The sequence below is a fragment of the Macrobrachium rosenbergii genome, chromosome 43 (genome assembly GCF_040412425.1).
Source record: "Macrobrachium rosenbergii isolate ZJJX-2024 chromosome 43, ASM4041242v1, whole genome shotgun sequence".
NCBI lineage: Eukaryota > Metazoa > Arthropoda > Malacostraca > Decapoda > Palaemonidae > Macrobrachium > Macrobrachium rosenbergii.
The window spans coordinates 50,534,125-50,560,898 of record NC_089783.1 but is presented as its reverse complement, the minus strand read 5'-3'; the positions used below and the strand labels follow the sequence as shown (position 1 = coordinate 50,560,898).

At 35.5% G+C, this 26,774-nt stretch overlaps 1 protein-coding gene across 1 annotated transcript in view; it reads right to left on the bottom strand.

Moving 5' to 3' along the window:
* The window catches only part of LOC136828889 (inhibitor of Bruton tyrosine kinase), a 42,789-nt gene extending 25,873 nt beyond the window's left edge, over positions 1–16,916 (bottom strand). The window contains exons 1-7 of the mRNA XM_067087186.1: positions 16,443–16,916; positions 13,804–14,795; positions 13,497–13,580; positions 10,406–10,528; positions 9,422–9,571; positions 6,999–7,274; positions 1,819–3,431 (exon numbers count right to left, since the gene is read on the bottom strand). Of these exons, the coding sequence (XP_066943287.1) occupies positions 1,819–3,431; positions 6,999–7,274; positions 9,422–9,571; positions 10,406–10,528; positions 13,497–13,580; positions 13,804–13,920 (2,363 nt within the window). The 5' untranslated portion in view covers positions 13,921–14,795; positions 16,443–16,916. The remainder of the gene's footprint in view (positions 1–1,818; positions 3,432–6,998; positions 7,275–9,421; positions 9,572–10,405; positions 10,529–13,496; positions 13,581–13,803; positions 14,796–16,442) is intronic.
* Positions 16,917–26,774: the final 9,858 nt, after the last annotated feature.

Sequence of the window (26,774 nt, the reverse complement as noted above, 5' to 3'; positions counted from 1 at the left end):
TTTAATCTGTCAATACATCTGGAGAGTGGCTTCTTTACTTAGTGGGTATAATGGACGCTTATTTACAAGTAGCAGTTCACCAGATATTCAAGAAATGCCTTTGTTTTGTATGAAAAGCAGGACATTTCAGTTTCAAGCACTCATTCAGACTAGGCTATGCTCCTTAGCTCTTCACCAGGGTACATGCATCAGTGGCTGTGTGGGTCTACAGGATGACATCAGGCTCTGTAAGTACATGGCCCACTAGGTTGTGATGGACATTTCAGTGACAGACCTTTATATCTTCAAAATTACTGCTGCTTTTTCAAGATCTCGATTTTTAAGCCAATTGGTTAAGTTACAATATGGAATCAGCTACAAGCCAAACATCTAGAAAAAAATGAGAACAGCTTGAGCACCCAAATGCTTCAGAATGCATTCTTCAATGCAACATTTTTGCTAAAAGCCAATCCTCTTGGCAGGATATAGTAATGTTTCCTTGGCCATCTCTCTCAACAGAAACTAATCTCTTGCAATTGATTCTGGATTCACTCTTCCCAGTTGCAGAACAACAGATACTGATTAGCAACCTCTTACACTAACGACTCTTCAATTTTATTTTCAGAAAACTAGTGATGGCAGGATATCCAGAACCTAAGTGTTGCTGCCATTCATGAATTATCAATGCAGTATTAGAAAATTTTCAACTCACATTTTTTTATATTTTGAAACCTGGAATTTCACAAGTTTTTAATTGCTTTTTGTTGCCTTTTGGCCACATACTGAATACAGTAGTTTCAGTCATATTATTTTGGGTAAAATGCTGTTCCTTGTTTCCAGAGCTTTTGTAATTTTTCTTACTTTTGCCATACAACTTCAGATTGAACAAATTTCAAGTCAGTGATTTTCAAAATCAATCATTAAATGTTGTTAATTGTCATGTTCACATAATTCTACTTTGGAATTTTTCTCTTGCAGGAGTCTGATGGGCTGTTAGTATAATTTCAACCTTTGCCTTGCTCTTATCAGAGTTTATCATTTCCATAGTACTGGCAGTCCCCGGTTATCGGCGGGGTTCCGTTTCTGAGGGTGTGATGATGAAAATCGCGGCTAACCAAAAATCGGTGATTTCGGCACTTTTTCAGCGATTTTCGGGGGTTATCGGTGCCGAAAAGCACCAATTTTCGGTTATCGGCACCTCTGTTAGGTATGTATCGGTGCCAATACCCACGTATCAGCGCCGATAAGCGGAAATCGGCGATTTTCGGTACTGAAAATTGCCAAATTTTTGTCGCTAGACAAGTGCCATAAAACCGAATCGCTGTTAACTGGGGACTGCCTGTATAGTACTGTATTTACTTTCCATTTGGAGCTTCCATAGTAACAGTTAACCTTTAGTTCTTTTTGTTTTGCCTAAGATACAGTAATTATGTGGTGTTGTTCTTATGTTTTAATGTTAGATGCACATTACTGCTAAAGCAATTTATACTGTACTCATATCAATATACTTATGAAAGTTAAGTAACAGCTTGAATTTACTGTACTAAATGTGGATTTTGCTTTTAAAAAGTATCTACTTATGAAAATTAAGTAACAGCTTGAATTTACTGTACTAAACATGGATTTTGCTTTTAAAAAGTATCTATAAAAATCCCAAAAAGATAAAAATGTGCTCACATATTTTTTTTAGTCATGTCAAAATACCTTTACAGTATTTACAAAAACAGACTTATGTAAGTTTTCCCGCTAAAACAATACAATGGACTACAACAAAAACCAAAAGATTTCCAGTTACTGTCAAAAGCAGAGACATAAAGTATATAAAATAAACATAATTACCTTTGACTATATCCATACTTCAGCTGAATACATCCATCAACCATTTCCAGTTTCTCCACTTCTTGAATAAGAGTTGTGATTTGCAACTTCTTGGCAGCCGCATATAAAAGCTGCAACGGCTTTTTCTGAACAGAGAAACGACTGATTTCTAATGGACGCTTGATGCTGGACGGTTTGTTTTTGGCTTCACTATTCTTTGGAGTTTTCTTCTTCTTTTTATTATTGGAATTCTTTGTTTGTATTGTCTCATCTTTGTAAACAGATTGAATACTCTGCTGTGAGTTCAAAGAATACTGAAGGTCTCCATTACCAATATGATTATCATTAAATATACCATTACTGTTACATGAAACTTCTACATCTGGTGATAACTTAAACTGGCACTGACCTAACGTTGTTAACTGACAGGATCCCGAGTAAATGTAGCTAAGAACCTCTTTTAAGATTTCAGGTCTGATATCTGAAACAACTATGCATTTCTTCTCTGAGTCCTGAAGACTGCCACACACCTTTTGAACACTTTCATCCGTGTCATCTTTGTTTTCTTTCTCAGTGTCATCTTTGTTTTCTTTCTCTATAATCAGTTCTCTGAAAAACAAGCTGTGATGTGCCAAAATAAATGAGTGTGCTGGAAACCTGCGACCTTCACATTCAAGGATGATATCATGTATGGAGTCTTCTTCAGCAGTTTCCTGCAACAGATTACCAAGGTCTTCAGCCATGGAACTTTTACTGATCTGTGGGACATCCAAAAGAAAGCTGTTAGGATCATTTTGAAGAGCAGCAAAATTCCGGCCCTTTGGATCACACATTATCGCAACTGTTCGATGAAGTGCAACAATACGAGTGAGGCGCAGCATGATACAAGAGCTTCGATCAACAAACTCATTGAATTTCCCTGAAGGACCCCATGGCTTCCCAAGAACTTTGTCAGTGGCTTTGCGTTCACGCGGTGGTAATACAATGGCAGAAAATGCCTCCCCTTCATCACTTACGAGGTCAAGAGAATGCACATTTAAGCAGAAATCTATCAGGTTTATCTTACGATTAATTGTGAACAGGCAACGTGAAAGGTGGGCTGTTTCTTCTGTCCATAGGTATAGATGGCCTACACCACCACCTACAAGCACAGCAATCTTGAGGGAAGTTCCACCTTTCTCTGTCAGACCATCTGCCCCAACACGTGAGTCTAGATGACCACCAGTACATGCCACCTTCTCAACTCCTAGCATCCTTGAAGCGACCTTCCTTGTTTGATATTGGTGTAAAACATACACATCTCCAAAGGATGTCGAAACCACAGTTGCTCCATCACTTACTCCAACACAAGCTAAAGTTCCTTCTTCTCTCAAGACAATAGATGTTACACTCCGAGGGTTAATGATAGTTCGTTCATTTTCATTCTTGAAATGGCCCAACTGTCCAGCATTCAGACCAAAAGAATACAGAACTCGAGAGGTCCAAATAACTGAATGATACCTTGCTGCACCAATGCCTACAATAACCTCATCTTTATGATTTTTATGCCATGTAAGTAGCTTTGGAGTATAAACTGAATCAGGGGGTGGATTTATACCAAGTTGATGGTATGAGTTTGTGCCACATGTCCATACCTGTCAGGAAATAAAAAATCTACTAAGAAAAGTTATGATGACATCAATTAAAAATATAAAAAAATTTATATTTTAAACATCACACAACCTAGCTTATGGTGACTAGAAAGAAAGCACAGAAAAAGTACAGTCAGCTGAACGGTCTTGTGTAGCTGTGGTATAGGTGTAGGGGTGAGCTCAAAACTTTGTACCCACTGTAATACAGCAGATGGTTTTACTTGAAGTATTAAGGATTGTTTGAGAGCATACTGAGAAGAGGTCTGAAATGTTAAAGAAGAAAGGTGAGTAGGATGTGTCCACTGACTAGAAAATAGACAGAGAACTAAAAATTGCAATGGTTTAAGTACATGATGAGAAGGGGTAACAAACAGTTGATCAACAATAGGAGTAGATATGTAGTAGCAGAACAAACACCTGATAGGAATTCTGGCAGAAATTGCATGATGATTTAAACAAAAACACCTTGCTATAACTAATGTCTATTACTTTGGTACTTCAAAAGGGTATGTTGACAAAGAACTTATTTATGAAGAGAGTACCTTTGCTTCCTATAAAGTGAAACCTTGCCCACAGGAGAAAAAGATAAACTGTCACTTTATGTAATGAGTTTAGGCTTTTGTTCCCCAACTATCATTTCTTGTGTCCAAAAGTAGGAGATGGCATGACATTGATGTGGGGACAACTTTTTCAATGACCATCTACAAAATATAAAAATTTCTTAAAAAATTATTATATATTGTATTGTTTGGAAGTACTTATCATTCCCTTATTAAGATGGCATCTTCATGTTAAAAAAGTTTTATGCAGCCCTAAATTAATCACATTATCACCTCACACAAGACCAGAAGGATCAGTCTCTAGGAGATAAGTTAATAAATCAATGTTAACTTGGAATGGTCTGTCCTAGATGCAAAGTTTGTAACAGTTGTTTTATGACAAGAGTGTGGGTGAGTTACCATCTGGATATCCACCTTGTAAAGCCATAATGTGAGTTGGGTAAAATCTATTCCATCATCATATTCATTTTTACATTTAAGAGATGAGACATAAAAGGAGTTCTCTCAACTTTGTGTCCTGGACTCTTTCATCACTTAAAACTGGAAAAAAATCAGCAAAATTTTTAATCTGTTCCGATATAACAGGAAAGCCTGTCATTCATGAGCTTACCTAAAACCTGACAAGGAAGAGACAGACCCAGGCGAGTGGGGAAAGAGCCATAAAAAAGGTGGGCATAAGAATATGGGAGGCACAACAATGTATGAATTATAAAGGAATATGACTACTTGAATTCTTAACAGATCATCACGAGTATGATAAACAACAAGTTACCAATAAGTTTTTCATTTAAATTTTGGACTGAAATGTTACTATTCAGGCATCCTGTTCCATTCCAGAGGGCATTTACGACTACTTACATCAGGCAGCAGACTTCACCAAGTATCTAACAGCAATAGCCAGGGTTACCATTCTTTTTACTATGTTACTACTCTCATATTTTTGGCAATTTAAGAACTAATTATGCAAAAGCAGTCTTGCTTTTGTAAATTGTCTGGCCAATTGTATATTGAGTGACTGATGGATTTAATATTGAGTTATCTGGCATCACAAAAAGGTCCCTAACACCAAACATTTTTAGTGAAATCAATCTTCTCAGAAAAGGTATAAAATGGTAACAAAAATAAAATTCAATTTGTATGAAATTTTCTTATATATTTTTGATAAAAAAAACTATAGAAATAGAGTGCAGCAGATGCAACTATCGCTTCAACACTACATGCTTAAAAGAGGTTCTTCTGTGCACATATAAATAAGAAATTAAAAAAAAATTGAAATCAGGAAGGCTCTTAAGGTAGTATGTTACTTACAATGCTATTTTAAAATAAATTATATTTTGTTATGGAGTCCAGCTCCTTCTATAAACTTAAAAATACCACTATGATTAAAATTTACTTCCCCTCCACATATTTTAAGGAGATAAGGTCACTGGCATTGCATTATGACATTCAGAAAGTAAATATCTCCTCAGGTCATCAAGACTGGGGCAAACTACCAAACAGTCATCACAGGAGGTTGCTTGGATTGTTTGTCCATCAGAACTCTAAATGTCAAACAAATGCATCTACAGTTAGTTAGTTATAAATGATTTGTTTAACCAGACCTCAGTATTCCTCAGACAACATATATAGGGTATCCCATCTCCTTGGCCTATCATTGTAGACCCATGGGAGAGATGATTTGGTAATTTCCAACATTTTCTGGTTACTGCCAACCAGACTTACCAATGGGATCTGTCAGGCTTCCTTTACTTTCATCTGGACTGCTGGGAAGGCCAATAGTAAATACCATATATATACTCATGTAACATGCATCCTCGCATAGTGTGCAACCCCAAATTTTCCCCATAAAAAATTATTTTATGTCTCATGTATCATGCACGTTCCTATTTTGAGAGCTTCAATTCATAAGGCTGGAGGCTCAGCGTGCTAACAGCTGACGTGAGTCATATGGGTGTGTGCTGCTATTCAAATTATTTTTCTTAGAAATCCCAACAACTGACCATAGAAAATCCCAAGATTAACAAAAAAAAACCCTCAAGATAAAAAAATAATTGTACATCTGCCAAGCCTTAGAGTCCTAAATAATCAATCTCTCTCTCTCTCTTAACTTTGCCTGCTCACAAGCTTATTGATGAGGCATTAATTAGCATTTAGTAATTAAACCATAACACTGAAAGATATATATATCTAGCAAACAAAAAAAAGGGAGATAATTTAGGACAGAATGGCAATCCTACACTCCCTGGTGTCTGGGAAACACTGCCTAGCTGTAACCATCTTGACAGAAACATGAATTTGAAGCACATGATAGATGGGTATCCAAAGCTTTTAGTGGTGCTCACACAGCAGGTCTACTGAATTTCTTCTGTCAGTCTGACAAAGACTATAGTATATGAGACATCTGAAGATTATGAATGTAGGAAATATGTGAATGACAATTTTGGGATCAAATTAACTGGTAACATAAAAGCTATGTGAAGGTATGGAACCACTTCCAAAGCATGTTAATGGCTGGAGACCAGAGCAAAAACTCATTGATGATGTCAAGCATAGTATTTTATTATCATTAGGTAGTTTAACAAGTCCACTGCCCACACATTCTTTATCATACCAGCTTTTGAAGTACCAATGTAACATGCTGTCTTAGGGTATTGTTTGTATACTCATATGAAAAGAAGTTAACATTAATAAGAAAGGCATACAGTATATACTTTTAGGAGAAAATCCTTAAAATGACCAAATTAATGAACTTCTCACTTAAAATAGCATGCTAAAAAAATCTACATAACAGTGAGCAACAGCTTTGAGAGTACCCCATGTACTAGAAAAAATTTGGCTAATACAGCTTATATTAAGGATGTAATACTATTAAAATTAAGATAATGAGCAAAGAAATATCCCTGGATTTTTATCTATAAAATAAAGCAAATCCCAAAGAAATGATAAAGCTGTAGGTACATGGCATACCGTAAGTATAAAGTGTCTGAAGGCCTCCACAATTATTACATACCTGTCCTGTATCTGTTAAAAACATGGAGTGATCTGGCCCTGTTGACACTTTGATGACATTACTCTGGAGCAATCCCTTTACAGGGCGTGGGGTGACGACTGGGGAAGTGATTTCCAGCCCCAGCCTGCCTCCATGACCAATTCCACAAGCATACACCCGACCACTGGTAGCCAAGAAAAGTGTATGGAACTTGTTTAAAGCAACATCAGTAATAACTTGCCCTTCACGGTGGAAAAATTCAAGCCATCCTGGTGATGTCCGAGTACCCTGATGAGCCTGTATGAAACATGAATAGAAAAGTTAAATAAACCAGGTTGTTATTATTATTATTATTATTTATTATTATTATTATTATAAATTAATTTAATGAGACATTTAGAGTCATTCTTCGAGGCTAACCCAAAAGGAGTTGTTCTTGGAAATAAGGAGGAAACTGGAGCAAATTGAAGTTTAAGTACTGAAGCTGAACAACTAAATAAGAAGAGACCAAAAGGAAAGGCGGAAAGCAATGCCCGAGTTAAAAACAAAACCTTTTTCAACACAAACTCATAACTTTAAGGTACAGTAATCATTTGTGAGTAGATGCACTCTTCCAGACACTCCTAAATAGAAGAATCCTATTGTCAATTTCATTCCATCTCACCAATGTAGGTTTTAGGTAGATGTGGCAATACATATATCTAACTCTCAACTGGTTGAGATCAATGTTTCCGATATCATTGTCTATTTCTTCAGTAATTCATCTGAATGCTTATACAGTATATATACAAACAACCCTCACACCTTCTAATATAGATTATAAACACGATCTATATTAGATCATGTTTATATTGATAATATAACAACACTAGCACACAAATGACAAACTTTTATCAAATAGTCTACACGGATAAAACAGAAATGATCAATGGGCTTTCAATGCTTGTTTCACCTCATTGTTGGTAAAATGAAAGACTCCTGGCTATGTAAGTGTAAATATTAATAGGTACAGTATTTCAATTATTTCTTCCATGTAAATTACATGAGTACGTTTACATTTAAAATAGCAGGATATACTATTGTCTGACACTGTCTGGGGTAGGTGAAAAGAACAGCTACTGCAACATTGACTGAAAAAGTCAGAAATCTCAGATAATGCATAGCAATGGCATTCCAATTTTCTTTTCAGAATAGGCTACTTTACACCTTTATACAATTTTTCTTAAGAGCAAACATCATTTTAATACCTCAGTGACTGGGCAATTTCATGAGTAGTTTGCCAAATAATTTATTGAGCATAATTGGAAATCTCAACTTTGTGTGAAGATGCCATAAGGCATAAAAGGTTAGCATAGACTTACTTTTTTTTAAAGGCACTGGAATGATACTTAGATAGAATAAATAAACAAAGGTTATAATAAAAAACTAATTTTAGCTGATATGAAATGAAAGTGTGCTTTAAAGAAGGCCAGTAAAATCAGACATCTGGTAAATCAATAGTATGAGCATATCTTTTGTTTACCAATGCTCTGTGTTCTAGCAGTCAGTATCATTAAAGATTATTTCTCCAGTTTATCTACTACACAGATATAACTTTGGTATCAAAATGAAGTTATTTTTATATTCATGCAATGAAATTTTACACAGACTAAAGTCTGGATGATAAAGAAACCCGGGTAACAAGAAAACCAGTAAGAGGAGCAACTCAAAAACTCCCAGGCCAAGAAGATAACAGTTTTGGGGTACCCTGGGTTCTGCCATCGTTGGAGAACTAACAAAATTACTTCCAGAACACCAACAGGGTGAGCGTAAGGGATACCTAAAATCGACCAATGCTGTGGCAATTGCATAAGCAGGTACTTCATGCTGAAGCATGCCCCGTCATACCAATATCTTTAGAATGACTGGTGTCCTATGAGTAACTGCCAAAACTTTGCTGGTAGATAGAACAGATAGAATACAGAATTCAGGCCAAAGGACCTATGAGGCCATTCAGCGCTTAAACGGAAATTGAGTTAAAAGGTTTTTAAGTTGTAACAGGAGGAAAACCTCACTGTTGCACTATGAATCAATTATTAGAAGTGGAAAGTAAGATGGCAGAAAGAGAATATGAACTGAGATTAAGGGGAATGAAAGGGGTTGCTGCTAGGGGCCAAAGGTAAGCTGCAAAGAACTTTCAGTAAATCCCACAGTGCATCGCACGAGTTGCACTTATGGTACTAGCCCCTTTCGGAGAAAAATTTGCTGGAGGAACTGACTGACACCAATTCTCTAAATCACTATAAAGAGTCTAAGATAAAGTACAATTGTGCAGTTGAACATTTCTTGGCAATGTTTCAATTTGGTGTTCCTGGATCCACTTCACACCGTTAATGCTATTTATGATGTGGGTTTGTGATAAAAAACACTAATTATACTACAGTTTTTCTTCTTACATCACTTACCTGACCTAAATTATAATTGGAATTGCTTCCCCATACATAGACATGTTTTGGCAGAGAAAACGTGAAAGAAACTAGTTGAGGTCTATCAAAATTTATGTGATCTAATGGTGTCAGGGCATCATAATCCAAAGCAGAAATGTTTGCTCCAGCCTGCAAATAAAAAAATTAGTGTTTCAGAACTTTAAGGATAATAATTTATGAATAACATACAAATAAAAAATAAGAACTGTCAAAGCAACAATGTTCACTCAACAATTTCATTGTCACACTATGATTTTGCACCCATAGCAATATAGATTATATATAATTTATGTATAACCTTACTTTCATATGTAATTTCAATCTAATTGATTTCCAAAATTTATTCATCCTGCCCATTTTTTTTTTGCTTTGGAATTTTTAGTCTCTCCAGATTTAAATTGAGACAATCTGTACCAGATCCGGTTATTCCTAAATATTTGAAGGATTCACCCTCATTAATCATTTCTCCATCAAATGTTATTTGGTCCATTTGTGCATTCTGTCTTCTTTACTGTACAGTGCTTCTGTTTTCCTTAAATCTATTTCAAGCTTTGTAAACTTATTCAACTCTAAGCTATATATATATATATATATGGATTTCTTCCTCAAACTAACTGACAACATGCATAATATTTTCTTTATAACCGAAGTAGTTGAAATGCTGCCATGTTACCAAATTCAGTCAGATCACTTTTGTTTTATTATCCTACCTGTGACTTCCAATTCCCATAAGGAGTAAAATTCAATTCATACCCCTGTAACTCTAAGTTTTCTTCACATAAATTCGAATGCCAGAAATTTCTCAAAAACTCTGTAGCCGAAAATATTATATGAGCAAAATCATGATAAAACCTCTTACCATCGTATTCATGAACTAAAAGTAGAACAAGATCCAGGCTACACTAAAATTTTGGGAATAATTGCAACAAATTAAACCCTTCATAACATTTTCAACAAGCTTACCTTTATCAACGCTATAGCCACATGAACATGGCCATAAAATAAAGCTCGATGTAAAGGTGTATAACCGCTTTCAATGTCCTTCTGGTTTAAAGGAACCCCTTGTGCCAACAACCAACGAACAACCTAAAACAATGAAACAAAATTAGTCTCCTCTGGACCATAAAACGTGACATTTTTTCTAAATTCATATAAACACACTGATGTGGGGTGGATATAAACAATCCCATAACACATTCATTCTTGATATGGATATACAGTAAAGCCCCGTATTTGCATTCTCACGATTCGCGGACTCACGTATTCGCAGATTTCTCTGTGGAACGTATCTACCCATTATTCGCGGAAAATTCGCCCATTCACGGTATTTTTCACTGAGAAATATTCACTAATTACTGTATTTTCATATTTTCATGACTAAATGCACTTTTTGTGATAAAACATTAAAATACTCAGGTATAAGCATTTTTAGAGGGTTTTTCTTGTGTTTGAACTATCAAAATAGGCAGTTCAAAAAGTTTTTAGAGGGGTTTTAAGTATTCATGGATTTTAGCTATTAGGGGGGGTTTGCTGTATGCATCCCCCATGAATGCAGGGGATTTACTGTATATATACAGTAAACCCCCATATTTGTGGGGATAAGTACCACATCACCCCCAGCAAATAGCTAAAATCCACGAATACTAAAAACCTCTAAAAATGCTAATACCTGAGTATGTTAATAGATTTACCACAAAAAGTGCTAATAGTCATGAAAATGTCAAGAAAATACATTAATTAGTGAATATTTCTCGGTAAAAAATACCGCAAATAGGCAAATTTTCTGCGAGTAATGTGTATATAAGTTCCATAGAGAAATCTGTGAATCGATGAGTCCGCGAATTATAAGAATGCAAATCGGGGAGTTTACTGTATATATATGTATACAGGCAGTCCCCGGTTATCGGCAGGGTTCCATTCCGACAGCGTGACGATAAGTGAAAATCGCCGATTCGTCAGCGCCGATAACCGGTGATCGGCACCTCAGTTAGGTATATATCAGTGCCAATACTCAATTATTGGTATAGATAAGCAGAAATCAGCAATTTTTGGTGCCAAAAACTGCCGACTTTCATCGCTAGGCAAGCCCCATAAAACCGGATTGTCGATAACTGAGCCTGCCGTTAACCGGGGACTGCCTGTGCATATATGTATATTTATGCTGTATACATATATATACAGTCAACCCTTGTTAAACCGGACCCTTTTAATCCGGATATCATATAAGGGTCAGCCGATTTAAAATTCATAAATGTTCAACCACGATTTACGACGGTTACTGTTCCTCCACTCGTTGCGTACCATCTGCCTTTTTATTTACCAAATGTAAATAAAAAACGTTTCATTTATATTTCTATTCTATATATACTGTTCTGTATTGATACTGTACTAAACTGAAATGCTTTTAACTTGTAACCAATTTAACTTGCGCACAGTACATACCACCATTAAGAAACGCTATTGTATGGAATGGTAGGAAGTATCGCAGCCAATCACTGAGCATTCACAGTTTTACCTATCTGCTGCCTGACTGGTAGCTACAGTACGATGCTTTGTATGTTTTTTAGGAAAGAAAAGACATGACAAAGGTAAACTTTACAAAGACAAAAGCTGTTAATGAACAATACTTGTGTTTACATGGCAATGACTTGAGAGAGAGAGAGAGAGAGAGAATTGCCAGTTCCCTCTATGCAGTGTAATTCTATCTATATTTACGTGGCAAATGACATGAGAGAGAGAGAGAGAGAGAAAATTGCCAGTTCCCTCTATGCAGCGTAATTCTATCCTCGAAAGATTAAAGAGAAGAATTTTTTTTGAAAGGTATGTCAATGCCACATTAGTAAATATCTTCTGAAGCAAAAAAAAAAAAAATTGTAGCTGAAAAGTCTCTGAACCAACAATTCTGCACTCAAAGTAATAAGAAGGAATTTATTCTATTCTTCATGTACAGTAATCAGTAAAATACATACACTATTAAAAACTACATATTGTATTCAAAACACACGCACTTATGTCATAGTCAGCTTCTCTGAGCAAAACGTTCTTTCCCAGACAAAATACAGCTAAAATCTGAATGGCTGGCTGGTTGCCATGGAGATCTGCTAGCCAATGACAGCCCTCTACTTCTGTTCTATTTATAGACATATGTCATGACGGAACTAAGTTTGAACGTTGCCATGATCGTGATTATTTGACTGCTGATGGCAAAAATTATTCAATAATTTTATTTATATAATTATTTCTTCATGAAAACAAGAATCACCAACAACTTTAACTTTGGTATAGTGATATGAAAAATCCCACAAAAGTCTGTCGCAGTGGTGCATCACCACTTGCGAATCCTATTCCTGGACTGTCCTCAGATTTACGACTGCAAACTGATGACGACATTGCAAACTGATGATGACATTGCAAACTGATGACGACATTAATAACAATTAAAAACAACCCTTCCCAAGATCAATATGATGAAATGTATTTTATAGTCTTACTTATCGTTAAAATTCACAAGTTGAATTACAATGATTTTGATCATGTATATTTTTCCATTTTACAGAATTTTTTTGTTGAAAACAAAATGTGTTGGAGAACTTATGGTCTTAATTGTCCCACTATTACTGATGGTCTTAATTATCTCACATTCACTTAACAGCATATTAATATATAAATAATAATAAACAGCTGGCACAATAGTTTTCTTTTCAGAAAACTAAAAGGTGTTCAGCAATCATATTCATTCATAGCAAAAAGGGACAAGTGACAGAAAAATGAACAGCATCAAAGACTACAGAGAATGTGATATACCTAAGTAAAATACAGGAGGAATGTAGATTGGGATGATTCACTAATTCAAAAATGATTGTCATGAATTAAAAGGCAAAACTTTGAGGAAAAAACAACAAGGGTTTTTCATACAAAAGACATTACGATATTGGTCAATTTCACCAAAAGTGGTGCTCAGTGACAAGACGCACATTCAGCTATGAATAGAAAGTTTTCACCTTCTTCTATAACAGTTCTGGGTAGTATAATGTACCACTTAAACACTACTCACCTTCCTCTTTCCACAGGATGAAGCTGTGTGCAGGGCAGACCTTCCTGAAGAATCAGCTACTAAATGACATCTGTGGCATATATTCTGAAAAAAACGTGAGGTTAACTTAAATACCCTTCATCACTGATTATTCAAGCAATTACTGTGCTAGACAAACATATAAGAAATTTAAGAGCACAATGGATAATTTACTGACTTTATGAGAAATTTCTTAAGTGAATATTACAGGTTCCATCTTGGTTTTCAATGCGCTGTGCATGGTACATGTATAGTATGTGTATTTCAAAAAACCAGCTTTGAGAATCACCTTCATATATGCAATGGCCTGCAAATCTGTGCCTCGTATGATGGCTGCTGTGATCTGAGCACCATGCTGTTGAGAACGGCACCCAGGGGAGCACTCAAAGCTGTATGACTTACTCATCTTGCTTGCTGCATCAGGCCTACCCACGTTTTTATAGACATAGTAGTCTTCTTTACACAATAAGCTGTTCAAAGGGTGTGTTGCAGTCTCCAGCACTCTACCGCCTTTTTCAAGTGTTTTGCTGGAGAATCATCATAACAAGGTGTTTAAGGGAACCATCCACAAGTTGTTGCCTTTAAAATTTTCTAGCAGCTTCACACCAAACCTACCTTCTCTCTAGATACATTCATTACTGTCAGTGAACTGAAGGAGGAAACCCAAGGTTTTACTGATCCTGTATTGTCAAAAAGTCATGAATCTTTACAAGTTCAGTTAAAAGATCATTCTCCTGAAGTCCTGCCTCAGGATACACAGCCAAAAATATGAAAGACATAAAGAGTTAAGTCACAGATTTGTGCTTTCAGAGTTTAATCTAATCACACCAAACTATTGAACACTGTCACAACACTGCACAACTATGCTCTGGTCCAGAAGATGTCTTTCTGTTTTGAAAATCACAGAGCCAAAACAAGTGACGGTCTGTATGCAGTATACAACCGATGATATACACCTTGAAGCAAACTACACTCTTTGAGTTTGAGCACCTTCTGTCATATGGCACATATCACAGTTGAAAAAACAAAGTCCAGTACAGTGCAGGTGGCCACAGCAATGTAACTTGCTTCAATTCACACTTCACTGAATATTGTACAGTATTCCACCACACATACAAGCTTTGAAAATTCTCGTTTCTGGCCTCGCAAATTTTCACGAAGTGGCAGTGTAGTTTACTGCATTTGCATGAGCACAGGGGAGCCACCAATCAGCCATGGACCCCATATGGGGTCCCCTCCTTCGCTCCCCCGCTCTTAGGCAGCCATAATTGTTGTGGGTGCCTGAAACAATACAACTGCAATTAATACCATGTGACATCACACCTACTATAATATATCATACATTAAATCACCCAGATTTTTATCATATATAAACATATAAATAAAAATACAATTGAAGAATTACATCTCAAGGAAATAAATATATCTGTAAAAGAGTATTATTTTTGTACTGCTAGGTGAACTTATCCATACAACAAATTTACTGTGCGGTGACCTTACTAGAATAACAAAATTTTAAAGTACTATAATTTGTATTGTTCCTAAGTAAAAAAAAAAAAAAAAACAGCCTTTAACAAAATTTACTCTAAGCTCGAGCTGGAATGTTTATTGAAATTAGCAATAAGTTCATTAACTGGTGGTTATGGGAGGGTGAATGGGGGATCATCCATCACACAAAGCAGGTTGGTTGAGTTGGGATTAAGATAAAAGCCTCTCGCTTGTATACCTAGGAAAAATACAAATCACTTTAAAAATTTACTTGTTCCTATGGAAATACAAACCACTGCCTTTTATATAGGTGACTTATTTATCAGGAAAAGTCGTCCTTGACAACTGCCTGGAGATGAATCCTACTTGGAACTGTTATACTCCCAGTTACATATATGAGCAGCGGATGCAGTAACTCCTATAACCCCCTGCTCGGTCTGGCATATGGAATGACAGAGCATTAGGGCCCTGGTTGTGAGTGAGACTGCTTGAGAGATGGCAGCGACTCGCAAAAGGAAAACACTGCAGAACATGAAATCCCCAAAAGGGTATTCAAGACAGATGTCAGCTAATTCCGTCTAATACCTGTGTTTCAGAATCCAGCCCTACCCATGCCCTCCCTCCCCATCTTGTTAAAGAGAAAGGGCAGAGGGTGACAAATCTTATGGGGTATGCTAGATCATTCAGCACTGAAAGGGAAATTGAAAGTAAAATGGTTTAAAGGTGAAACAGGAGAAAACCTCGCAGTTTCACTATGAAACAATAGTTAAGAAATGGCGGAAATTAAGAAGGAAGAAAGGAAATACGAATGGAGGCACAATAAAAGAGATGCAAGGGGCCGAAGCAACACTGCAAAGATCCTAAATTAATGCCTACAATGCATTGCATAAGAAGGTGCACTCATGGCACTAACCCTCCATGGGGTACGTTAGGTTAAGTTAGGATGTATTTGGTGTCACTGTAAATGCTACAGTAACCTAACAGTCTACCACAATCAATTTTACGAATTATTTTCTCGTGATTTAAAGTTTTAAGCCTGGGCTTTGCCACAAGAAGTCGTGCATGATTCAAGAAGCATATAATTTTCAGCTGCTCCTCTCGTGCATTTTGACATATGTCACCACTGCCGTGTCTTGTTACTCGTTTTTGTTGCCCCAAAACAAAACCCCGGGTTTCCCACTCAGGTCCCAACTACCAACAGTACCGGCGCCATAAAAACTAATGGTCAGTACCTCATAAAATACAAATAAAGCACTTATAAATATATTCGGTTCAAATTCATTCGAAAACCTTACAATTAACCCTGGACTATCGAGGACATCCATGCCCTGCATCCCCCTCAGAGACCTTAACCAAGGGACACACCATATCATCCACTCTGCCATTTACCAAAACTGTCATTGATTCATATGCAACGTGGTGGAAAGTAACGGCTCATACCTTAGCTACTACTTGGATTTCGTCAGTGCACCGGCTTCAGTAACAGAAACAGCTGTCATGGGATATTCGTCGAAGTAATTCGTAAGTGCCATGATGTTTATAACAGCGGATGACGACTTCTACGAGCAAGGAAGTGGTGTCGACTCCGGGAGCATTCACTACAACTTTCAGGCCCAAAATAAGGCCTGTGAAAACTTACACTTGCGATGAAAGCAATGCATAGATCTAATTTTTATCACGAATCGTTTTTATTCCAGCCAGATATACTTAATTTATAATTGTAAATAATATACAGATTATGTTAAGGATCAGATTTGCTCTGTAAATGTTATGTAAGGAATGGGACACGCTAATTTTATATTATCTAAACACCCTCAGAAAATGCACCAGATTACGTGAGCAGCTTTCGTAGATAATATTAGCGTATAGGTAGCTGAAATATTCTAATCACTGGGTTTGTTTTCCTTAGGTAGCAAAGATAAAATGAACATTCGATTGCCTATTCAAGTAAAGCGAGATTAGATACAGTGGTCATTAGCTCTCATAATATTTATTGAAATGGGTAAAGGTCAGTCTTCATCATCTGGGTTTAAAGATAAAAAATAATTATAAACAAAATGGACCTGATAATGTTGAAATGATTCCTCTGGAAGGAAAATAATCACAAACATATCTAATCTTAAACCGATGACGACGCAAAGAATGGTGCCTAAAACTTGCTTCCGTATTTAACACCTGAGGTTTTTACTTGCATAAGTTGCTGTAACTAACTTGTAGGTGTCACTCTTAGCCAATATCTGCTGCCCCCGCGACGATCTATAAAACTGTAAATTCTCCTTGAAATGAGCCCAGCGATCGACTGGTTGCGGTATCTGGGTGACGTCATCATCCCATGCCACCTAGCAAGTAGAGGTTGTGGAAATTATCCCCACATATGTCCTTACCTTTAAATCAATTCGTAGTCTTGAGTATAAAAATTTTTATTCTTTTCATCAATGTCTTTTATATGGATTATATCATTTATCGTTTGGCTCGACTGTATGGTTTGTCAACATGTAAAGTTTGTAACATTGTTGCGTGAGGTTTGCCTAAGAATTGCGTATGGTTTGCCAATTATTTACTTCAGCTAAGTTGTCGTGACAGCGCTAGCAGTTTTGCAGGTTTCAATGGAAAGTGTATCGAAAAAATAAAAAAATAATATATATATATATATATATATATATATATATATATATATATATATATATATATATATATATATATATAATGCATGCATGTATATATTTTCCGGATTTGGAGTAGTCTGCTGTTTTGGGCGATTGCTCTGACAACCCATGCAGCTCTGTTTGCACAGGAACCCCATCTCTCTCTCTCTCTCTCTCTCTCTCTCTCTCTCTCTCTCTCTCTCTCTCTCTCTCTCTCTCTCTCTCTCTCTCTCTCTCTCTCTCTTACTTACTATCCATAGTTTTTATAAGTTGTGAATCGAATAGATTTTATGAGGGTCACTCTTAGGTGGGCTTGTTTATACAAGCAAGTGAAAACGTGTATATAACTAATATATACTACTGAACTGCAGAGTTTACTTATTCATTTTAATATTGCTAAATATCTCCATACAGTGTGTGTGTGTATGTTTTTATTTGTGTGTGTGTGTGTGTGTGTGTGTGACGGACAAACAGACAGGAAGATTGACAGATATAGCACAAGCTAGACCAACAGACATTCCTCGGAAATGATGTGTCTTGTACAGTGTAATTACAATTCCATAGACCAAGCCATATAAACAACAATGCGGCAGTAAAGTATTTCCAGAAGGTTTAAATTTACAGAATCCGCAACATACTGTGTGTGTGTGTGTGTGTGTGTGTGTGTATGTCTGACAGATGTGTCTGAGAGAGAGAGAGAGAGAGAGATAATATAGTTTTTCTCTTTTTCCTAAAGCAAGAGCCCGTGCCAGCACAAGTCTGGCTTAATCTGATACAAACGAATTCTTTTTTTCTCCTTCCGCCCTTATTGTGATGCACAACATTTGTCTTCTATACCACCCAAGCTATCAGGCCAGTGGAGAGAGAGAGGTAGGCTGTAGGTGAAGCGAAGAGGCAGATGTTCCCTACGCCTGAAGTGTTGTGGACGGTGCACTGTAATCACGATGACTGAGTAAATGTTGACAGGAAGTGTGGGATAGGGACGGTTGTCGGCGTTGTTGTTTTAGTTTAAGCTGGTCTTACATCATCACGGGCTCTTGCAGCCCGTAAAGAGACTGGAAAAAAAATAATACGAAGACTGTGTCCAAGAATTAATGAGTATTTATCGAAACGACAGTCTCTTGGATTCATATAATCTTAATTCTGCTTTTTAGTATAATTAATTAAAATACGTGTTATATGATGCGACGTTTGATATTTTATTGTATAATAAAATATTTACTGCAAGTTTTGTATATCGCGGCGCCGCGGGAAAAAATTTGTATCATCTTAATATTATTACACGTCTGTGCTCTTATCTTAGGTGACGTGTCTGAATGATTTCACTATTACCACTTCGATCTCTCTCTCTCTCTCTCTCTCTCTCTCTCTCTCTCTCACATACACACTCTTTATATATATATATATATATATATATATATATATATATATCTATATATATATATATATATATATCTGAATATAAGAAGGCCCATAAAACACTACTTTGTTGAAACCATATACACACAGCTTCTGCGCTATTTATATATATATTCTACCAGTAGCTAGTGCCCGAAATATATGGTTTCAACGTTTAATAGTGTTTATATATATATTATATACATATATTACAGGAAAAGACATTCATATATATATATATATATATATATATATATATATATCTGTGTATATATGTGTGAGTATATATTTATATATACATACATATATGTATATAATTTATATATTTAGAAATATATATATATATATATATATATATATATATATATATATATGTATATATATTTATATATTTAGATATATATATATATGTATATATATACAGTATATATATATATATATATATATATATATATATATATATATATATATTAGAGAGAGAGAGAGAGAGAGAGAGAGAGATGAAGAGGTAATAGCGCAAGAATTCATACGCATCACCTAAGATAAGAGTCTAGAAGTGCAATACTGAAAGTATAAGATTTTCTCGACCGCACCACCACAGTATGCAAAACTCACGTTCAGTATTTCGTTACATAATAAAACATCAAAATTTTTACTATGCATCATGTACCTTAACTAATCAGACTAAGAAACAGAATTAAGGTGATATGAATCCAAGAGACTATTCTGTCGATATTCGTTGACTTGGATCACCTTTTTACTGTCTTTTCGAGCGGGAATTTTATTTATTCTGATCACATATCCCGAGCCAATTCTTATTTGACGATTTTTTACGTTTGTGTGAACTCTTTGGCACCCGGTCGACACATTCATCGCGGATATATGTGTGTGTATATATATATATATGTATAAATATATATATATGTATATATATACATATATATATATATAAATATATATATATATATATATATATATATATATATATATTTATATATATATATATATATATATATATATATATATATATATATACATTTACATTATAAATATTAAGACACAAATATTTAATATATATATATATATATATATTTATATTACAAATATTTATACAAATATCATTTAATATATATAAAATACCTTCGACATCAAACTAATACTGAACGAGAGATACATCATTGATGACACGGAAAACTGAAATATAAAACCGAAGATGCAACGATCGTGAAGGACACGACATACTTGTGAGTTAGGGAAACAGAAAGAAAAAAATATGCTTCCGGAATTTTAGAGAAGTGCTTCTTCAAAGCAGACAGCTAGCAAATATGCAAAACCAGCGGGAAGTATAAGATGTAGCGAATTAAGGACTGGGAAAGCACTCTGAAGCCTTATAAGTATATCTTAGTTTTACCAGACCACTGAGCTGATGAACAGCTCTCCTAGCGACGGGACCTGCAGCTTATTGTGGAATGCGAACCGCATTACGACGAGAAATGAATTTCGACCACCATAAATAAATTTCCTCTCATTCTTCATTGGCCGATCGGAGAGTCGAACGCTGGGCCAGCAGCGTGCTAGCCGAGAGCTCTACCCACCCCTCCAATGAAGAACTAAGAGGAAGCCTTATGCTTTCACCACCAGTTATGCATGCGGTAGGGATAAAGAAGCGAGTAAAACAAGGAATAAGCAGCTTTCAGCTCATGACAAGTAAGCTTATAATGTGAATCTGAAATGGGAGCTTCACGCAGCTAAGCATTAAGCACGAAAAAAAAAACAAGTAAAAAATGCGCCGAAGTTTCTTCAGCGCAATCGAGTTTTCTGCGTAATCAAGGCCATCGAAAATAGATCTATCTTTCGGTGGCCTCGGTATAATGCTGTATGAACCGCCGCCCGTGAAACTTAAACCACGGCCGTGTGGTGGCCTGTCCTATATCGTTGCCAGAATCACGATTATGGCTAACTTTAACCTTAAATAGAATAAAAACTACTGAGGCTAGAGGGCTGCAATATGTTGCGTTTGATGACTGAAAGGTGGATGATCAACATACCAATTTGCAGCCCTCTAGCCTCAGCAGTTTTTAAGATCTGAGGGCGGACAGAAAAAGTGCGGACGGACAGACAAAGCCGGCACAATAGTTTTCTTTTACAGAAAACTAAAAACAACTGCTGTATCTAAATCATTCACTGGCTAAAAATAAAAATAACATTTTCCATAAACTAACGATGAATCAGTATGAGAATTACAAACTTTGTGGGTAAACTGAGTTGAAGAGTACATAAAAGACAGAAGCAAAACTCGCGCACAATACGGCCGTAAGGAAACATCAGTTACGCCGCTCAGGAAATTAATGAGATTCATTTGAACAGAAAAAGAAGAATGGAGAGATAACTTCATAGCTCATTTTGTCTATACAAATTTAAAACAAAATATCATTAAGAAGCACACTGGTAGGAAAATTAGAACTTGATGAGAGGGAAAGAAACAAAAGAGAAAATACACGATGTTTACTATGCAGGGAAGAAAATGAAGCTTCGGAAGATTATTTGCCGTAATTGTTCAGCACTGTGAAAATTAACGAATGCGTAAAAAAAATTGTTTATCAACATTCATAGTAATACAAGGAACAGATTATTGCCAATATTCTTATTTTGCTAAAACTTAGAAAAGTGATAGAGACAATGACTAGTGAATGGATTGTAAAACAGTAGAAAGGAAGTTAATCAATGTACACTGGTAAGCCGTTGTAAAGGCCTGCCCCTACTGTTAATACTACAACAGCTACTGTTAGTACGCGCCAATCAAATTTTCCCGTTAAAACCAAACAAAAGAAACCATTGCAATGAAGGTATAAGTAGGCATATATATATATATATATATATATATATATATATATATATATATATATATATATATATATATATATATATATATATATATATATATATATATATATATATATATATATATATATATTCACTTTATTCACACTTTATACAGAAAACTAATAGCCACTTTATACATCTATAGAGAATGTTGTTGTTGTTGTTGTGTCAGATTTAGCTGGCCTTGTGCCAGCACGGGCTCTTGCCCCTAGAGCAGCCCGTAACTCTATGTTGATGAGTCTGTGAGATGGGTAGGTCAGACGAAAACTTTATCATGATGCATGAAAGTGATTTTGGTGGATATACAGAAGGCTAATTGGCAAAGCGTCAAGACCCCCTACACACACTGCTATTCACCTTTATCTTGCATACTGTCTCACCCTTCCTGGGCACTGAGTCTCTACCTTTCCAGTGCCTCTTTAACGCCATCTATTCACCATTTTCTAGGTCTCCCTCTCCACTTTGCTATCAACCATCCTGTCACCCTCCATTCTTCTTATATGACCAATCATCTAAGAATATTCTGGTCCATTCTCACACTTATACTAATTTTACTGCATCATATATATATATATATATATATATATATATATATATATATATATATATCCTAACACATACTAACTTTACTGCATTATATATATATACAATATATATATACATATATATATAAATTTCTGACTCACATCAGGATCGAACCCAGGCCTTTCAATTGAAAGGCAAGGGCGATGCCCACTAGGCCATACATGTGGGCAGCGACCTTGCCTTTCAATTAAAAGACCTTGGTTCGATCCTGATGTGAGTCAGAAATTTATTTCTGTTCGACACGTGATTGCGTGTTGATTATTTCTAATATAATATATATATATATATATATATATATATATATATATATATATATATATATATATATATATATATATATATTGGAACATCAAGGTGTTTCTCTCAACAAGGGCCACTACAGGGAAACAACTACAAAAGTGTCGCCGCCATATTCACACTTTATTGAACATCTAAAGTGTGAATGAACCGTCAATGCAAACAACTCCCGCACAAAAAACTTATCAGCAAATATTAAACCCCAGGGCGCACAGTGAGCCATTCCTCTTTATCTTGAATGCACTCTTGTAATTTCTGGATATTAAGGTCCATGTTTATCAGTACCCGTTTCCAGGCTTCCATCTCCTCTTTCCTTCTTACTCTTCTGAATTATGTACACTATTTTCCCCAAATTACTGCTACTCACTTTTTCAAGATCATCAATCCATCCTTTCACCTGCTCTAATCTTTTCACCACTTCTATGAGTTCCTCATTGGCCGGGTTGGTATCGTTCTCGACTAGCACTCTGCTGGGCCCGCGTTCGAATCTCCGGCCAGCCAACGAAGAATTAGAGGAATTTATTTCTGGTGAGAGAAATTCATTTCTCGTTATGATGTGGTTCGGATTTCACAATAAGCTGTAGGTCCCGTTGCTAGGTAACCAATCGGTTCTTAGCCACGTAAAATGAGTCTAATTCTTCTGGCCAGCCCTAGGAGAGCTGTTAATCAGCTCAGTGGTCTGGTTAAACTATGGTATACTTAACTTAAACCACTTCTATGGGTCTCCATATTCATTAACTTTTCTATTATTCTTTTGCCATTCATCTTAACAGTTCAAGTATTCCCCTTTCATTAGTATTGAACATCTACACTTTGCTTCCATATGGGAGAGTGTAATCAACATGGCCATACATTCTCACCTTTGCCTCCATAGATAATTCCAGTCATTTTTTCAGTCTTTTCCCACACACCCTGATTCCTTTCTTGCTTCATCTATTCTATGACTTACTTCTTCTCTCCTCCTACCATCATCCGTTATGTTTCCTCCCAAATACTTATACTAATCAAGTGTTTCTAATCTTCTAGCATCTATATTTACAATTATTAGCCATTATCCTAGTTCCATTTACGTTCAAAAATTTACTCTCTATTGCATTTACCCTTGAACTTTCACTTCTTGCAAAAACCTTCGAATTCTTTTACAAGTTTTTGTAGTTTCTTATCGTTATAATGTACGAACTGGTAACCAATCTAGTGGCATTTTTGTTCATGTGAGAGACGAAGGACATGTAATAAACTGGAAAGATACGGCAACATTGTATAAATCTAGTGATATTTTAGAGAGACTAATGATAAAACCATGTTTTATTGATAGAATTTAATAATATAAACCTCAGTCCTGGATTTTATAAAGTGGATAATGTTATGAAAAATAATATATTTAAAGAACCAACAGTTAAAAGAGCCTTTTCTCTCGTAAGACAACATGGTAATTACTCTTCATAACAGTGGTTTGTTTGATGTATTACCTAATTTTTACAGTAAATACTAGCAACTGGATAGTTTATCTTTACTCTTGTTTATGTATGCATTTTTTTTACTAGACGAATGTAATGTTACAGTGCTGTACTTTTTCCTCTCTGTTACTGTGATCTTGTCTTGAAATAAAGACGAAAACTCAGGGTCTACGATCTTTCCTTTCACCTTTTCCGGCGAGGGCTTCTTATATTTACTGATCATGTGCACTTATCGACCAACCCCTGCTCTTCACAATTATTTTTTTTCCTAGATCTTTACACTATGTCAGTTGTCCTTTCTCTGACTTTCATTTCACTCCATAGAAACCGAACGACTATGGAGACTTCACACCCTTTCCACAAACTAACTTTCACATCAATAGACACCCTTCCGTATGCTCATTCTAACCCACGCCCTGCTTCCATTATGAAAACTTGGAGTCGCTCCTATAAAAATATTTTCTATACTAGTCATTCCCGGAACCTTCCAGGTTGCCTCTCTATCAATTTGACCTTAACATTTTCTAGGTCCTTTCATTCCATGGGGGTTTTTTTTAACAAGAACTTGGTCATCGATTTCTTTCTTGTTTTTGAACCCACACTGAAAAATTTCTTGGGGGCACCAATTTTCTTTACAGTCTTTTCGATTTGACATCTGTTTTTATGTTATTACTTTCTAAATCAGTTATTAAAATTCTGCCTTTTTCTGGCATACTAGCCAAAGTTATGCCTAAATTTGATGGAAGCTGCCAATCTCGCCTTCACCTTTATGCAAAAGAATAATTATTATCCACACCTATTCCCCCAGAACCTTTCCTTCATCCAGCCATACACTACAAATACTGGTCAGCCACTCACTATACTATCACCTCTGCACTGCAGCAACCCACTCATAACCCTCTCAACTGCTGATGTCTTTCTATTATTCAACCTCTTAATTGCCTTAATTGCATTCACTTGTCTTAATTTCACAAGCATTCTCAACAGTAAGTGTTCCCACTCCTGCTCCATTCAGCTCTGCCCATCATCTCATATATATATTTGAATGTAACTATACTTGTAAACTTGTCTCTATGTATGTAAACTTGTGCTCTATAGAAATCTGGACCGCTTGGCCAATCTAGGCCAAATTTTGCAGACGGCCCTCATTTGATCCAAGGAAGGTTTTCGCATAGGTTTCAAACACATATCCCTGCCCCCTTCACTGAAACTGGCTGGTGCTGCTTGTAGACTTAGTAATTAATGTGGTAAATAAACTCTATGGGTTTATCATGGCTCATTTCATATACTCGAGACCATAGAAAAAGTATCTAAGAGGTAAGGAACCAGCTGAGGAAAATGAAAAAATTAAACTCTGTGAAACAGTGGGGTTACTATCTTACTGAAGGGAAGAAGCATTTTGTGTGTACCTTCCAAGCGTTTTAATGACTCCTTGGCTCATGTCTGCCCCTTATAGCCGATGGAGTAGATTTTTATTCTCTCTCTCTCAGAAGCAAGTACACACACACACACACATATATATATATATATATATATATATATATATATATATATATATATATATATATATATACATATATAAAAATGATAAAATGTATATATATAAATATATATATATATATATATATATATATATATATATATATATATATATATATATATATATATATATAACAATTCAAAGGAGTTGCAGGAAATTTTTTCTGACTCGTTCAGAGTCTTCCTGGCAGTGCTGGGTTGGTCACTAGTATATATATATATATATATATATATATATATATATATATATATATATATATATATATATATATATATATATATATGTATATATATATATATATGTGTGTGTGTGTGTGTGTGTGTGTGTGTGTGTGTGTATGCTAATTAGTAACCAAATTTATTTTTTTTTGCAATTAGATTTCGTAGCTGGGATAGTTTTGACAAAATGATTCAAAGTTTCTATTAATTTTTCTTAGTTGCCTAGATTAGCCTAGGATAGGCTATGTGTGATATTATCACTTTGGCAAGCACGGTGTTGTTTATACGTATTTACCGGTAAATATCCATAATTAATAATTTGTAAATTTATTTCTGAAATAATACGTTCTTAGATAGTTTTTTTACATTTCCTTATAAAATGTTCAAGTAAAATTATAGACACAAAAACCGCAAATACAAAGTTTGGCTCCATATTTATCTCAACTACTGAAGCCTTTTACATAGTCTATTTTTATCAATCATTGAATCAAAATAGTCTTGTTAAATGCATCGATAAAATGAGTTCCAAGTGTCGCAGGAGATTTTATGTTATATGACAAACTTACACTGCAGCTATAAAATTACTGGCAATAACGAAGCGAGAAAAAAAATATGGCTGCTAACAGTCAAACATCTTTACCGTCATCGTAGTTCTATATTTTTACTATATAACGTCAGTTAAGTGATTTCAATATTAACTTAGAAAGTAATCTTTCAGGTTTATTATTTTTCGTCTAACGTTTAAAAAT